The following is a 16,932-nucleotide window of genomic DNA, read 5'->3' as shown; positions in this document are numbered from 1 at the left end:
ATTTCTCTCTCCTCATCTCCTCTGTGCCTCCCTCCGTCTATCACCCTCAATTGCCTTATTCTGTCTCTCCTCCCTCTGAAATTTCTCTTGATTCTTTTTTTTTTTTTTTTTTTTGAGGCAGGGTCTTACTCTGTTGCCCAGGCTGGATTGCAGTGGCACGATCTCAGCTCACTGCACCCTCTGCCTCCCGAATTCAAGCAATTCTCTGCCTCAGCCTCTCGAGTTGCTGGGATTACAGGCACCCACCACTATGCCTGGCTAATTTTTTTGTATTTTTAGTAGAGATGGGATTTCACCATCTTGGCCAGGCTGGTCTTGAACTCCTGGCCTCATGATCCACCCGCCTTGGCCTCCCAAAGTGCTGGGATTACAGACATGAGCCACTATGCCTGGCCTTTTTAAAAATTTATCATAGAGATGAGGTCTTGCTGTGTTTCCTAGGCTGGTCTCAAACTCCAAGATCCTCCAGCCTCAGCTTCCCAAAGAGCTGGGATTACAGTCACGAGCCACTGGACCCAGCCTGTGTTGAATATTAATGCCTTGTTAATTCTTTGCCACCCTCTCCCCACACCATGAGGCCAGGAAGGGGTGGTGGAGTGGAGGGGTGGAGTGTCAAAACCATCCCCATTTTCCAAATGCAGGAACTGGGGCCAGTGAGCTCCTGTGGCCCGGGAGAGGGATATGATTTAGAGCTGCAGCTCTGGAGTTTAACGGGTCCAGGTTCACATCTGGGTTTCCTGGCCCCTTGTTAGTTTCCTGCCGTGGTGGATTTTTTTTGTTTTCCTTTTTGAGACAGAGTCTCGCTCTGTCACCCAGGCTGGAGTGCAGTGGTGCGATCTCAGCTCACTGCAACCTCCGTCTCTCAGGTTCAAGCGATTCTCCTGCCTCAGCCTCCCGAATAGCTGGGACTACAGGCACGTGCCACCACGCCCGGCTAATTTTTTGTATGTTTAGTAGAGACGGGGTTTCACGGTGTCAGCCAGAATGGTCTTGATCTCCTGACCTTGTGATCTACCCACCTCGGCCTCCCAAAGAGCTGGGAATGCAGGCTTGAGCCACCGCACCCAGCTGGTGGTTTTTTCCTTTCTGTTGTTCCCCAGGTTGGAGGGGCAGGAAAAGCTTTGGGGTCAAGGTGGCTGCTGGAAAAAGGATGATGTTGAAGAGATGAGCCCATTGTTGGCAGAGCCTGGAAATGAAGAGGGTATAGCTAGAGGAACCCCCTCTCCTGCAGGCTGGTCTCACCACTAGCTCCAGTGACAGTGGGCTCAGAGGAAATCCTCTCAGCCTGCTCAGAACAGGACACAGGCAAATAAGGAACCTGGAGAGGGCAGCCTCCAGCCTCCCTGGCCTGGCAGCTGTAGGACCTACCTCTACAAAGCTAAAAAGTTTGTCACCTATACCCAACCACAGCCCCAGGGAAACCGCCGTGTCCTCAGCACCTGCCAGGAAGGGTGAAGACCAGGAAATCAGAGCTAAGTTTTTTCTTCTAGCACAAGAACCGCCACCTCCTCCCCAAGAGACATCTAGAAGGAATATCTGGAGGGAGATACTGGGGCAAAAATAGATCAACAGGCCAGGTGCGGTGGCTTGCACCTGTAATCCCACCACTTTGGGAGGCCAAGGCAGGCAGACCACCTGAGGTCAGAAGTTCGAGACCGGCCTGGCCAAGCCCGTCTCTACTAAAAATACAAAAATTAGCCAGACACAGTGGCAGGTGCCTGTAATCCTAGCAACTTGAGAGGCTGAGGCAGGAGAATCGCTTGAACCCTGAAGGTGGAGGTTGCAGTAAGCCGAGATCGCACTACTGCACTCCAGCCTGGGTGGCAGAGCGAGACTCTATCTCAAAAAAAAAAAAAAGATTAACAGTAGCTGGGGTTCAGGAAATGGACAGATGCTGTTTTCCTCAAATACAAGTCCTAGATATAGGGCATCCAATTATTACTATTTTTATTTCATTTCATATTTATTTATTTGTTTATTAGACAGAGTCTCACTCTGTTGCCTGGGCTGGAGTGCAGTGGTGCCATCTCGGCTCACTGCAACCTCCACCTCCTGGATTCAAGCTATTCTCCGGCCTCGGCCTCCCGAGTAGCTGGGATTATAGGTGCGCACCACTAGTAGGCCCAGCTGATTTTTGTATTTTTGGTAGAAATGAGGTTTCACCACATTGGCCAGGCTGGTCTCCAACTCCCGACCTCAGGTGATCGCCCTTGTTGGCCTCCCGAAGTGTCAGTATTACAGGCGTGAGCCAAGGCCCTATTGGTTTTTTTTTTGTTTTTTTTTTTTTGAGATCAAGCCTTGCTCTGTCACCCAGGCTGGAGTGCAGTGGCATGATCTCTGCTCACTGCAACCTCCGCCTCCTGAGTTCAAACGATTCTCCTGCCTCAGCCTCCTGAGTAGCTGGGATTACAGGCACCCGCCACTACACCTGGCTAATTTTTGTATTTTTAGTAGAGATGGGGTTTTACCATGTTCGTCAGGCGGGTCTGGAACTCCCGACCTCAGGTGATCCACCCGCCTCAACCTCCCAAAGTACTGGGATTACAGGCGTGAGCCACTGTGTCCGGCCCTCATCTTATTTTTTTCTTAAACAAAACCCAGATGTAGAATTAGAGCCTTTAGGGCTGGGTGCAGTGGCGCTCACACCTTTAATCCCAGCACTTTGGGAAGCCAAGGCAGGAAGATCCCTTGAGCCTCGGTGTTTGAGACCAGCCTGGACAACAGAGTGAGACCCTACCTCTATGAAAAAAATTTCTTTTTTTTTGAGATGGATTCTTGCTCTGTTGCCCAGGCTGGAGTGCAGTGGCGCAATCTCAGCTTATTTGCAGCCTTGGCCTCCTTGGCTCAAGTGATTCTTCTGCATCAGCCTCCGGAGTAGCTGGGACTACAGACGTGTACAGACGTGCGCCATCACACCCGGGTAATTTTTGTATTTTTTGTAGAGACGGGGTTTCACCATGTTGGCCAGGCTGGTCTCGAACTCCTGACCTCAAGCAATCTGCCCACCTCGGCCTCACAAAGGGCTGGGATTACAGGCACAAGACACTGTGCCTGGCCCTGGGAACATGTTTACATGGACTTTGTTCACTTTTTAAAACAAACTGAGGGTAAGTTACTAGACGTGTGAACTAAAAAAAAAAAAAAAAAAAAAAAAATTGGAAAGAAAAAAAAGAAAACAAACTGAAAACAAAGAACGAAGTGTTCTGAGGTTGCTTTTATTCCAAGAACTCTGTAAGCTCCGCCCAGATATGACTGGTGCCTACTTGTGTCCCCAGGGGACCTACACACAACAGCACCCGCACCAGGAGGGCGTTCTTGACTCACGTGAGCCCTGGTCCCCCAGTCAGTCAATGTGACTGAGTCCGCCACTGAGGCCAGCCTGGCCGGCCTCAAGTAGTCCCTCTGAGTCCCCAGCTCCCCGGCCAGCAAGGAGTGAAGCTCCATGCCCCTTGGTCCACGCCTCCAGAGTCTGAGCATATCCTGTAGCCTCGATCTCAGGAGGCAATGCATGTAGCCCCCCTGCACTCAGAAAGGGGGCTTCTCCAGCCATGGTCTTCTTCTCCGTCCACAAGCTTCCAGATAGCCCCTCCTCGGAGCCCCTGCCCGGGCAGGGAGTGGCCACATCCTCGGGCAGAGCCAAGAGTCACCGTCCTTCGTGGGCCTGGGACCAGGCCCAACCAGGAGGCTAGGAGGCTGCCTCTGCCGCCGTGGGCTGGATCAACATGGTGGTGGCCTGCAGCGGGTAGTAGCGGCCCCGCCAGGTCTTCCAGAAGATTCCTTTCTTAAGCTCCTGCCGCTGCTGTGGGATGGAGCGGAAGTACTGGCCATTGAGGTTGGAATGGCTGCAGGTGCCAAACCACCAGCCTCCTGCCGGGGTCAGGGGAGAGGAAACATGGTCAGGTCTTTGAGCCACCAATGGGGCTGAAAGGAGATGGGGATAGGGTTGAGGATGAGGCAGGTTGGGGACCATGATTGGGCTTGGGACTTTACCTTTTTTTTTTTTTTTGAGATTGGGTCTCACTCTGTCACTCAGGCTTGAGTGCAGTGGTGCAGTCTCAGCTCACTGCAGCCTTGACCTCCTAGGCTCAAGAGATCCTCCCAACTCAGCCTCCCAAGTAGATGGGACCACAGGCTGCACCCTCATGCCCAGCTAGATTTTTGTATTTTTAGTTGAGATGGGATTTCGCCACGTTGCTCAAACTGGTCTCCTGAGCTCGAGTGATTCACTCGCTTCAGCCTCCCAAAGTGCTGGGAGTACAAGTGTGAGCCACTGTGCCTCACTAATTTTTTTTTTCTTTTTTTTTTTTTTGAGACGAAGTCTCACTCTGTTGCCTAAGCTGGAGTGCAGTGGCGTGATCTCGGCTCACTGCAACCACCACCTCCCAGGTTAAAGTGATTCTGCTGCCTCAGCCTCCCAAGTAGCTGGGACTACAGGCACGTGCCACCACGCCCGGCTAATTTTTGTATTTTTAGTAGAGGGGTTCACTATGTTGGCCTGGCTGGTCTTGAACTCCTGACCTCGTGATCCGCCTGCCTTGGCCTCCCAAAGTGCTGGGATTACAGGCGTGAGCCACCACACCCAGACAACTTTTGTATTTTTTTTGTAGAGACAGGGTCTCCCTCTATTACCCGGGCTGCTGTCAAACCCCTGGGCTCAAGTGATCCTCCCTCTTTGGTCTCCCAAATACCTGGGATTACAGGCGTGAAGCCACCACACCCAGCCTCAGCCTTTACTCAAGCCCAGTGGTTGAGGCTGCAATGAGCTATGATCACACCACTGCACTCCATCCTGGGTGACAGAGTGAGACCCTGTTTAAAAAAAAAAAAAAAAAAAAAGATTCCTGTGCAGTGGGCACCATTATAAAGATGCTTGTGGCCGGGCAAGGTGGCTCATGCCCGTAATCCCAACACATTGGGAGGCCAAGGCAGGCAGATCACTTGACGTCAGGAGTTCAGGACCACTCTGGCCAACATGGTGAAACCCCTTCTCTACTAAAAATACAAAACAATTGCCTGGTGGCAGGTGCCTGTAATCCCAGCTACTCAGGAGGCGGAGGCAAGAGAATCACTTGAACCCAGGAGGCAGAGACTGCAGTGAGCCGAGATCACGTCACTTGCACTCCAGCCTGGGCGACAGAGTGGGACTCCGTCTCAAAAAATAAATGAGGCCGGGCGCGGTGGCTCAAGCCTGTAATCCCAGCACTTTGGGAGGCCGAGGCGGGCGGATCACGAGGTCAGGAGATCGAGACCATCCTGGCGAACACGGTGAAACCCCGTCTCTACTAAAAATACAAAAAACTAGCCAGGCGAGGTGGCGGGCGCCTGAAGTCCCAGCTACTCGGGAGGCTGAGGCAGGAGAATGGCGTAAACCTGGGAGGCGGAGCTTGCAGTGAGCTGAGATCCGGCCACTGCACTCCAGCCCGGGCAACAGAGTGACACTCCGTCTCAAAAAAATAAAAATAAAATTTAAAAATGAGTAGGCCAGGCACGGTGGCTCACGTCTGTAATCCCAGCACTTTGGGAGGCCGATGCGGGTGGATCACGAGGTCAGGAGATCGAGACCATCTTGGCTAACACAGTGAAACCCCGTCTCTACTAAAAATATAAAAAAAATTAGATGCGCCGGGCGCGGTGGCTCACGCCTGTAATCCCAGCACTTTGGGAGGCCGAGGCGGGCGGATCACAAGGTCAGGAGATCGAGACCACGGTGAAACCCCGTCTCTACTAAAAATACAAAAAATTAGCCGGGCGCGGTTGTGGGCGCCTGTAGTCCCAGCTACTCAGGAGGCTGAGGCAGGAGAATGGCGTGAACCCGGGAGGCGGAACTTGCAGTGAGCCGAGATCGCGCCACTGCACTCCAGCCTGGGCGACAGAGCGAGACTCCGTCTCAAAAAAAAAAAAAAAAAAAAAATTAGATGGGCCTGGTGGCGGGTGCCTGTAGTCCCAGCTACTCAGGAGGCTGAGGCAGGAGAATGGAGTGAACCCAGGAGGCGGAGCTTGCAGTGAGCCAAGATCATGCCACTGCACTCCAGCCTGGGTGACAGAGTGAGACTCCATCTCAATAAATAAATACATGAATAAGTAAATAAAAGTAAAAGTGGTCAAGACTCTTTTCAGGATGGGAAAACTGAGGCCAGATAGGCTAAGTTAGTGGCCTAATCACACACACAGCATGTAAGGAAGAGGTGGGGGCAGGAAACAGATGCAATTTGGGGTTGAAGGCAGGACAGAGCAGCAGAAAGATAAGGAGGGAAGCTACTGGCTGGATGTGGCATGGCAGAGCCTGCTCACCAGAGAGGCTCTTGGCGCAGTTCTTGTCCCTGCGGAGGTCGTGATCCTGGTCCCAAGTGGAGAAGGGTACGGAGAGGCCGCTAGGCGGGACGGTGGTGGCACCCAACTGGCTGGCCACGGGCTCGGTGAGCTGCAGGCTGTAAGCCGTGTCCTCGCCACCCAGGTGCACAGAGAACTGCAGCGACTCGGCGTTGCCATCCCAGTCCTGCAGCTGCACGGCCAGGCGGCTGTTGCGGTCCCCTGTGATGCTATGCACCTTCTCCAGGCCCAGCCAGAACTCGCCTGGAGTGGGAGAGGCCACTCAGTGAGGCAAGGCCACTTCTGAGGGTCCCTCTTCCTCCCCTGCCTCTGTACCCGCTAGAAACACCCACCTTGGGGATCCCCAAACCCCGCCTTGTAGGCTTCCCAGGGCCGGTTGAAGTCCACAGAGCCATCGTGGCGCCTCTGAATTACTGTCCAGCCTCCATCTGCCCAGAAAGGTACAAGGTCACCAGGAAGTCCCTCCTCACAGAGGACCCCACTCCCTCATCTGGCTCCCAAGCACCAAACCCCCTCCAAACCCAGGAAGCCAGCAGCTCCCTCACTCATCCCTGGAGGACTCGAGGAGGGTGGGTCAGAGGAAGGAATATTATGGGCTGGCTTTGGGAAGATCTTTGTCCCAAGAACCCAGCAGGGACTGAGCGTGGGAAGGAGTGGGCAGTGGAAATCTGCAAAGCCTCTCTGGGCCAGCTGAACTGGGTCTTCCTCTGCAGTTCTCAACCACAAAACCCCGTGTTGTAATCTCTTGTAATGGAAAGGATTTCTTCTCAATGGAAAAAAAAGCTGTTGTTTTTTTTTTTGTTTTTTTTTTGTTTTTTTTTTTTGAGACGGAGTCTTGCTCTGTCGCCCAGGCTGGAGTGCAGTGGCCGGATCTCGGCTCACTGCAAGCTCCGCCTCCCGGGTTCACGCCATTCTCCTGCCTCAGCCTCCCGAGTAGCTGGGACTACAGGCGCCTGCCACCTCGCCCGGCTAGTTTTTTGTATTTTTTAGTAGAGACGGGGTTTCACCGTGTTAGCCAGGATGGTCTTGATCTCCTGACCTCGTGATCCGCCCATCTCGGCCTCCCAAAGTGCTGGGATTACAGGCTTGAGCCACCGTGCCCGGCCCTTTTTTTTTTTTTTTTAAAAGATGGAGTCTCACTCTATTATTGCCCAGGCTGGATCGCAGTGCCACAATCTCAGCTCACTGCAACCTCTGCCTTCAGGGCTCAAGTGATTCTTGTGTTTCAGCCCCACAAGCAGCTGGAATCACAGGGACCTGCCACCATGCCCAGCTAATGTTTTGGATGTTGGTAGAAACGGGGTTTCACCATGTTGACCAGTCTGGTCTTGAACTCCTGACCTCAAGTGATTTGCCCGCCTCAGCCTCCCAAAGTGCGTGCTGGGATTATAGGTGTAAGTCACCGCGCACTGTGCTCAGCCATTTTTTTTTTTTTTTTTAAAGAAACGAGGTTTTGTTGTGTTGCCCAGGTTGGAGTGCGGTGGCTATTCACAAGTGTGATCACAGCTCACTGCAGCCTTTAATTCCTGGGCTCAAGCAACCCTCCTGCCTTGGCCTCCTGAGTAGCTGCGACTACAGGCGTGTGCCACCATGCCCAGCAACGGCTGAATTTTATTTTATTTTATTTTATTTTCTCTCTTTTTTATTTTTTTGGTGGGGGGACAGAGTCTCGCTCTGTCGCCCAGGCTGGAGTGTGGTGGCGTGATCTCGGCTCACTGCAACCTCCGCCTCCCCAGTTCAAGTGATTCTCCTGCCTTGGCTTCCTGAGTAGCTGGGATAACAGGCACATGCCACCATGCCTGGTTAATTTTTGTATTTTTAGTGGAGACGGGGTTTCACCATGTTGGTCAGGCTGGTCTCGAACTCCTGACCTTGTGATATGGCCACCTCAGCCTCCCAAAGTGCTGGGATTACAGGTATGAGCCACTGCGCCTGGCCTTTTTACTTTCACAAAATTTTTTGTAAAGATGAGCTTTCGCTATGTTGTCCAGGCTGGTCTCAAACTTCTGGACTCAAGTCATCCTCCCGCCTCGGCCTCCCAAAGTGGGATTACAGGTGTGAGCCACTACATCCAGACAAGGGCTGCACTTTAAAGAAAAGAGGCTGGGCGCAGTGGCTAATGCCTGTAATCCCAGCATTTTGGGAGGCCGAGGTTGGCAAATCATTTGAGGTCAGGAGTTTGAGACCACCCAGACCAACATGGTGAAACCCCGTATCTACTAAACATACAAAAATTAGCTGGGTGTTGTTGCTGGCACCTGTAGTCTCAGCTACTGGGGAGGCTGAGGCAGGAGAATCTCTTAAGCCTGGGAGGCAGAGGAGCTGAGATCGTGCCATTGCACTCCAGCCTGGGCAACAAGAGTGAAACTCCGTCTCAAAAAAAAAAAAAAAAAAAAAACCAGCCTGGGCAACATAGCAAGATCCTGCCTATAATTATTATTATTTTTTTTTCAATTTAAAGAAAGACAACAGGGCCTACGGGGAGAGGGGCCCCTGGTGGGCTAGCACACCCTACCTGAGGTCATCTTGCAGTTCACCAAAAATGGCGGAGACCCCTGAGGCTGGATCTCAAATAGTCCACTCTGCCTCTCCCCATCTTCAAACAGCTCCTGGCAATCCCTGGGCAGCCCTGCAGGGAGATAAAGTGGAGAGTTGAAACAGGAGAGCAGCCCCTGGGGTTCTCAGGAGCCAGGCATGTCTGGGGTCTGAGCTGTGGATGACCAGGGAAGTAAAAGGCAAATCTGATCTCATGACCACCCCTCTGCCATCTGCCTAACCTCTTCCATGGCTCCCTGTGTCCTTCCTCAGCATGGTCCACAAGGCACCTGGAGGACCAGCCCCTGTGCCCATCTTCCTCCTGCCATGCTGTACCCACACCCTCTCTGGCACACAGGCCTTCTTCCCACCCTTGTACCACACACCCTTCTGCCATAGGGACTTTGCACATGCTGTTCCCCCTGCTTGGGACTCTCTTTTTTTTTTTTTTTGAGACGGAGTCTCGCTCTGTCACCAGTCTGGAGTGCAGTGGCATGATCTTGGCTCACTGCAACCTCCGCCTCCTGGGTCCAAGTGATTCTCCTGCCTCAGCCTCCGGAGCAGCTGGGACTACAGGCACGTGCCACCACCACCACGTCCGACTAATTTTTGTATTATTAGTAGAGATGGGGGTTTCACTATGTTGGCCAGGCTGGTCTCTATCTCCCGACCTCGTGATTCGCCAGCCTCAGCCTCCCAAAGTGCTGGGATTACAGGTGTGAACCACTGCGCCCGGCGGGACTCTTTCCTTGTCTCTCTGATTCCCAGCTTCTGGAAGGATACCTTGCCTTGCCTTGCCTCACTCCCAGACCTGGCCAGACCTCCCCAAATGGGAATTGAGCAAGGACTTCCACTTCTGGACACTGGGGTCATCTAGTGGTCTCTCCTCTGACTGCATGGAGGCTCCATGAGGCTGGGGACAAGGAGCAGCTCTGCCCACATCCTGGCACCAGCATCCACGCAGGCCCCAGCGCATAGCAGCTGCTCAGTAAAGACTTGATGAATGGGCCGGGCGCAGTGGCTCATGCCTGTAATCCCAGCACTTTGGGAGGCGGGTGGATTGGTCAGGAGTTCGAGACCAGCCTGGTCAACATGGCCAAACCCCATCTCTAGTAAAACATACAAAAATTAGCTGGGTGTGATGGTGGACGCCTGTAATCCCAGCTCCTTGGGAGGCTGAGGCAGGAGAATCGCTTGAACCCGGGAGGCGGAGGTTGCAGTGAACTGAGATCAAGCCATTGCACTCCATCCTGAGTGACAGAGTGAGCCTCTGTCTCAAAAAAAAAAAAAAAAAAAAAAAGACTCGGTGAATGAATAAAAATTAGCTGGGCGTGGTAGTGGTAGGTGCCTGTAATCCCAGCTACTTGGGAGGCTGAGGCAGGAGAATCACCTGAACCCAGGGGGAGGCCGAGGTTGCAGTGAGCTGAGATTGCATCACTGCACTCCAGCCTGGGCAACAGAGCGAGACTCTGTCTCAAAAAACAAACAAAAAAGACTTGATAAATGAATGAATGAATGAATGAGGCAGCAGGTCCAGAGCAAGGAGGAAGAACTGTGTTGACCAGGAGAATCTCAGAGGCTCTGCCTGGGGATCCCAGCTCCTAGAGGGAGAGGAGGCAGGGTTGAGGAGAGAAAGAGGGAGGGAGGAGGGGAGGATGGCCTTGAGCACGTCTGGAGGCTCAGAGGCTCCAGACTGGAAGGAACCGCCCCCCAGCCCAGCTGGAAAAGTAGGGGAAAGGTCGAAATGAGTCTGCATGGTGGGGGTGGGGGCGGGCCCAGTGTGACGAGGAAGACGCTTTCCGGCCCCTCAGGCATCTCCCCTTTCCCCTACTTTCCTCCTATCCAGTAAGGATGGGCACGTGGCCAAATCACCAGTGTGGCTTCCATGAATGCCAGCTGTTTGCCTTCCCAGCTCTGAACTTTCTCCTACTTGGCAGGCCTGAGCCAAGAGTCTGGGAGTCCCGAACCCACAGAACCCCTGCCCCCTTCCACTGCATTTCCCAGCCAGGACTTGTGCCTTCCCCCGTCACCCTCCAGAAGCCCCTCATCTTGGGATGGTGGCTTTGGGAGGGTGGACAGGACCCTGACCACGCTGAGGTGCCAGCCTGGCAGGGTTGGGGGTGGGCAGCACGAGGTGGGGAAGGAGCAGGAGCTTGGAGAGGAGAGAACCCTCAGGTCTACAGTGCTAGAAGCCTGCCACTGACCCTAGGGTGTGAGAGGGGGATCCAAACTTTCACCTAGTTGGCTGTGGACAGCCACAGATGCAGGGAAGGACGAGGACCACAGGGAAACTGTGTGGGGCCGTGAGAACCGCGAGTCTGCGTCGGACACACGTGGACATGCTGTGGTTCGAGATGAACAGAGATTTGGGAGTAAAGCACCAATGAACGGAGATTTGGGAGTAAAGCAGCTACAACTTGTGGTGGCAGCAAAAGCCCACTTTCTGCTGCGGGGAGGGGTCTGGCGGGGGCGGGGAGAGAGGAGGAGAACAAGAGAGGGAGGAGGAAGAGGGGTCAGGGACCTGGAGCATTGGATTTGTAAGATGCAAGAGTGTGTGTTTCTGGCCTGGGAGCTGGGGGTTCCCAACCCTGATTCCCACATACCCCAAGACGCCATGGAGGGCCCAAATCTATGAACACTCCTACCTAGCACCGCCTGTTCCATGACACCCTCCCCTAGAAGTTTCTAACCTTCAGGATGGCACCCCAAACCCCATTTCTACCTTCTCCAGCACCCCTGCAGCTCAAGTCCCTCAAGATCTCTTTCTCCACCTCTGTTCCAATCAGTGACCAGCAGGGCTTCAGGGACAGCCCACTGGCTTGCAGGGGAGAAGGGTTGGATGGCCTGGCTGGGTCAGGTCAGGGCTGGGGAAGGAGGTGATGCCATCAGCTCTGACCGGGAGACTGGTGAGCCCACAGGGAATCCAGGCCAGGACATCTTCTCCTTAAGGTGGACCTGACAAGGAGAGGACCAGCAATGGCAAGTGGCGGGATGGGGGTAGCCACTGGAGGGCATCGAGGGCCAGACACTCACGGTGCAGGCGGCTGGCATTGTGAGCCGAGTCAACTGGCTGGGCCATCTCGGGCCGCCTCTTTCTTCGGGCAGGCTTGGCCACCTCATGGTCTAGGTGCTTGGGGTCCAGGAGGCCAACCTAGGATGGAATGGGAGGAGGGTATCAGGCCTTGCCTGGCCCCACGTCCCCACCCACAGGTCCTGTGCTCACCACCACCCTCCCCACCTGGGGTCCCAGCTATCAGAGGGACCTTTTCTCCCTTGACCCTAGGGTTACCTGGCTTTGCAGACGCTGAATTCGCAGGTGCTGCTTCTCCAGGTGCCGCTGCTGCTGGGCCACCTTGTGGAAGAGTTGCTGGATCCTGCTGTTCTGAGCCTTGAGTTGTGTCTGGGGAGGGGTGAAAACCTTGGTGAGGACCCAGCTTGCCTTCCCCAACTTCTTCATTCATCCACTCATCCATCCTTCCAAATCTCCATCCGCTGAGGCCAGGCAAGGGAGTCTATCTTTTTTTTTTTTTTTTCCAAAGGCAGGGTCTCATTCTGTCACCCAGGCTGGACTGCAGTGGTGCTGTCACAGCTCACTGCAGCCTCCAACTCCTGGGGTCAAGTGATCCTCCTGTTTCAGCCTCCCGAGTAGCTGGGACTACAGTCATGCAGCTCTATGCCTGCCTTTTTTTTATTTTTTCAGACAGACTCTCTGTCACCCAGGTTGGAGGGCAGTGGCACAATCTTGGCTCACTGCAACCTCTGCCTCTCAGATTCAAGTGATTCTTGTGCCTCAGCCTCCCAAGTAGCTGAGATTACAGGTGCCTGCCACCACGCCTGGCTAATTTTTGTATTTATATTTGTATTTTATTTTATTTATTATTATTATTTGAGACTGAGTCTAGCTCTGTCACCCAGGCTGGAGTGCAATGGCAAGATCCCGGCTCACTGCAACCTCTACCTCCTGGGTTCAAGCGATTCTCCTGCCTCAGCCTCCTGAGTCGCTGGGATTACAGGCGCTCACCACCACACCCAACTAATTTTTGTATTTTTAGTAGAGATGGGGTTTCACTGTGTTGGTCAGGCTGGTCTTGAACTCCTGACCTCAGGTGATCAGCCCGCCTCGGCCTCCCAAAATGCTGGGATTACAAGCGTGAGCCACCGCGCCTGGCCTTATTTTTATTTAATTACTATTATATTTTTGAGAAGAAGTCTTGCTCTGTTGCCTGAAGGCTGAAGTGCAGTGGTGCGATCTTGGCTCACTGCAACCTCCGCCTCCCGGGTTCAAGAGATTTTTCTGCCTCAGCCTCCCAGGTAGCTGGGATTACAGGCATGCGCCATCATGCCCGGCTAATTGTTTGTATTTTTAGTAGAGATGAGGTTTCTCCACGGTGGCCAGGCTAGTCTCGACAGCAGTTGGAGGCTCCGTGAGCCACCGCGCCCAGTCATTTTTTAATTTTATTTATTTATTCTTTTTTTGTGAAGAGACGGGGGTCTCGCTATTTTGCTTTAGGTGGTCTTGAACTCCTAGCCTTGAGCGAACCTCCCTCCCCGGCTTCCTAAAAGGGAGCCCATCCCTTGAGGCAGGGGAATCACAGGGAGCCACAGTTGTGCACCCTCCCCCCACTCCTGTCCATACCCTTCCAAGCAAGGAGAGCCAGTAGGGGCGCGGAGAACCAGCCCCGGGGGCACATACCTGCAGGCTGTGAAGGACCTCAGGGTCCACCCGGCTCTCAGGGGCTAACGGGAGGGCGGTGGACCCCTCGGTTCCCTGGCAGGCAGACCCGCAAGCGCTGAGGCGCCGCTCCAGCGCGTTCAGCTGACTGCGGGTGCGCTCCGCGTGTTCGCGCAGCCCCTGGCCTAGCTGCAGGAGTCCGTGCGCCAGGACATTCATCTCGTCCCAGGACGCGAAGCGCGGAGACTTGGACTGCACCGGGCCGCCCTGAGCTCTCAGCAGCACGGCCGTGGCGACGCAGAGCATCAGGGCTGCTCCGGCCGTCGGAGCACCGCGCATCCTCTCACGTAGCCTGGGAGCGGGGATGCGGGGACTCTCGGGGACGCTGGAGTTCCAGGTGCGAGGGTTGGAGACGCGGAGGACCAAGGGGATACCCGCTTGGTTGCAGAAGGCGCTGGAAAGAATCGGATCACAGGGGTGGATCTGCTTAGCTCTGTTTCTCCCCGCTGCGCTCGAGGACCGTGTTTATAAGTTGGGTGTGGAGTGGGCGGAGGAGCCTTGGAGGCGGGGTGCGGGGAGTGGCGGGGGCAGGGCCTGTGGCCGGGGGAGGGGTCCTGTCCTCTGGAGGCCTGGTAGTCTGCGGGCTGGGGGATGCCCTGGGGGTGCAAAACTCTGGCTCTCCCGCCCCCGCTCCAGGCTCAGGCAGGCCTTCCTCTGCTAACCGTAGGAGAGGTGACTCTTCTTTCCCCCACGGTGCCCGTCTCTAGGCTGTGGAATTCCAAGCCCCCTATTCGGCCCCTGCCTTGCCCAGTGGCGGAGAGGGCGCACACTGTAGCTGAGACTGGAAGGCAGAAGCAGGGGTAGAGGGCCGGGCGCGGTGGCTCACCCCTGTAAATCCCAACACTTTGGGAGGCCAAAGTGGGCGGATCACCTGAGGTCAAGATTTCCAGACCAGCCTGGCCAACGTGGTGAAACCCAGTCACTACTAAAAATACAAAAAAAATTAGCCCGACATGGTGGTGCGCGCATGTAATCCCAGCTACTCGGGAGGCTGAGGCAAGAGAATTGCTTGAATCCGGGGAGGTGGAGGTTGCAGTGCGCCGAGATCGCGTCATTGCACTCCAGCCTGGGCGACAGAGCCAGACTACGTTTCAAAATAATAATAATAATAATAAATAAAAATAAATAAAGAAAGGGAGGGAGGGAGGAAGGAAAGAGAGAGACAGAAAGAGAGAGAGAAAGGGAAAGAAAGAGAAAAAGAAGAAAGAAAAAGAAAGAGAAAGAAAGAAAAAGAAGGGAAGGAGGGAGGGAGGGAGGGAAGGAAAGGAAGGAAGGAAGGAAGGGAGGAAGGAAGGAAGGAAGGAAGGAGAGAAGAGAAAAGAGACTGGGACCGGTGGCTCACGCCTGTAATCCCAGCACTTTGGGAGGCCGAGGTGGGCAGATCACGAGGTCAGGAGATCGAGACCATCCTGGCTAACACGGTGAAACCCCGTCTCTACTAAAAATACAAAAAATTAGCCAGGTGTTGTGGTGGGCGCTTGTAGTCCCAGCTACTCGGGAGGCTGAGGCAGAAGAATGGCGTAAACCCGGGAAGCGGAGCTTGCAGTGAGCCGAGATTTGGCCACTGCACTCCAGCCTGGGGCAACAGAGTGAGACTCCGTCTCAAAAAAAAAAAAAAAAAAAAAAGAAAGAAAGAAAAGAAAAGAAAAAAAAAGAGCTGAGTTCAGTAGAGTGGGCGGGAAGCCCGAAACTCACCAAAAGTCCTCGCCTTCCTCGGCTTCGTGAGACCTCCATCCCAAGACCAGGAGAGACTTCTCTGGGCTCGCATGTTCCTTCCCGTGAAAGGATTCATCATCGCAGCTGTGTTTATGAGATTCCTTGACTTCCATTTCTCCCCTGAATCCGAAATGATGAGTGCCTTAGCGGCAGACTTGAATCAGGGCCTCACCCCCAATGGCTTACCCTCTACGGCCAGGGTCTTCAGTGTCTTGATCTTTGCCTGTAATAAAGCAGGAACTTAGAGAACAGAAAGAGGAGACACAAGGAAAGGAGGAAGCCAGGGCGGTGGCCCATGCCTGTGGTCCCAGCTACTTGGGAGGCTGAGGCAGGAGGCTCACTTGAGCCCAGGAGGCAGAGGCTGCAATGAGCCACAATGGTGCCACTGCACTCCAGCCTGGGCAACAGAGTGAGATCTTGTCTCTAAAAAAGCAATAAAATAAAAGTTTGTGGCCAGATGCGGTGGCTCACACCTGTAATCCCAGCACTTTGGGAGGCCGAGGCAATCGGATCACCTGAGGTCAGGAGTTTGAGACCAGTCTGGCCAACATGGTGAAACCCCGTCTCTACTAAAAAGAAAAAATTAGCCAGGTGTGGTGGCACGTGCTTATAGCTACTCGGGAGACTGTGTCAGGAGAATCGCTTGAACTCAGGAGGCGGAGGTTGCAGTGAGCTGAGATTGCGCCACAGCGCTCCAGCCTGGGTGACAGAGTGAGACTCCGTGTCACCAAAAAAGAAAAGTTTGAGACCTGGAAGACCTTCCTCTTTCTCTCCCTCATTCATTCATTCACTCACGCACTGAATGAAGGTGCTGCTGCCCTCTCAGCCTAGCCCCTGTATGTTTGAAGTTCCCAGGCAGGTAGAGATACCGCAACACTCTGAGCCTGGGGTAGGGATAGAGTTGGGACAAAGGAAGTACTGAGTGAGGCTAAAGGGCTGGACCACATTCATTCCACAAGGCTAAGTATGCATTCAAACTTGCACCGATCTCCTCTGCCCCTTCCCTACCAGTTCCCCTATATCCTGTCAAGAAGGGGAGGCTGGCACAGAAAACCAGCCTGCCAGGAAGAACCCAGGGCAGGTTGGCTCAGAGCACTGGCAAGGAGAAGGGCATTGACTCAGCAGGGCTCCGAGCCAGCTCATTCTCTGGAATCTGAAACTGCACACCCAAGGGCTGACGTGCAGGCTGCCACTCATACACTTGGCCCTGTCAGCTGGGCCAGATGCCAGGACAGCATATCCCTCCCAGCAGCAGTGGACGGGAAAGGGAGGGAGGAAAACCCCAGTGAGGAGTAGGTTCAGATGGTCACCGTCTGGCCTGTCCACCCCCAAGCCCCCCAGCCTCTCTCTGAGTAAGGGCATAGCTATCCCAGGCTATCCCAGAATGCAAGCTCCTCCTCTTCCCCAGCTTCTTAAACTGAGAGAACTGATCAATTACTTTCCCAACCCGATGACCTTTTCATGATCTGATTTTCAGGGACTTCTTTGGAGCCATGTGTCCCACAGCACAAAACACATCACAGACCCAGGGTCTTAAGGGCACCTGCTGTGAGCAGTCTACAAAAGAGTCTACCCTGTAGCCTTGAGTTGGCTCTAGATTTTATTCTAAAAACTGCTCT

At 54.0% G+C, this 16,932-nt stretch overlaps 3 protein-coding genes across 5 annotated transcripts in view; 2 read left to right on the top strand and 1 right to left on the bottom strand.

Annotated features, from left to right (window-relative positions):
* CD320 (CD320 molecule) overlaps positions 1-16,932 on the top strand; it is a 101,863-nt gene that overhangs the window by 29,428 nt on the left and 55,503 nt on the right. The window lies entirely within an intron of this gene.
* Positions 1-16,932, top strand: part of KANK3 (KN motif and ankyrin repeat domains 3) — a 62,000-nt gene that overhangs the window by 10,052 nt on the left and 35,016 nt on the right. The gene's annotated exons all lie outside the window — the stretch shown is intronic.
* ANGPTL4 (angiopoietin like 4) lies at positions 3,200-14,039 on the bottom strand. Of its 3 annotated transcripts, none has more exons than XR_013409687.1 (7): positions 13,559-14,039; positions 12,155-12,265; positions 11,899-12,016; positions 8,846-8,959; positions 6,663-6,758; positions 6,034-6,573; positions 3,200-4,337 (listed from the first exon to the last, which is right to left on the bottom strand). XR_013409687.1 is itself a non-coding variant. In XM_028839189.2 (7 exons), exons 1-7 carry the CDS (start codon positions 13,874-13,876, stop codon positions 3,686-3,688), a joined length of 1,221 nt encoding a protein of 406 aa, XP_028695022.1. In that variant the 5' UTR covers positions 13,877-14,039; the 3' UTR covers positions 3,200-3,685. The 3 variants fall into 3 exon arrangements, 2 of the variants coding, with proteins under 2 accessions (XP_028695022.1, XP_014978213.1); XM_028839189.2 differs by having other exon boundaries at positions 3,200-3,867; positions 6,292-6,573; XM_015122727.3 differs by lacking the exon at positions 8,846-8,959 and having other exon boundaries at positions 3,200-3,867; positions 6,292-6,573.

The sequence above is a fragment of the Macaca mulatta genome, chromosome 19, assembly GCF_049350105.2.
Source record: "Macaca mulatta isolate MMU2019108-1 chromosome 19, T2T-MMU8v2.0, whole genome shotgun sequence".
In the NCBI taxonomy this organism is placed as follows: domain Eukaryota; kingdom Metazoa; phylum Chordata; class Mammalia; order Primates; family Cercopithecidae; genus Macaca; species Macaca mulatta.
This window is presented reverse-complemented; position numbering and strand designations above follow the sequence as displayed.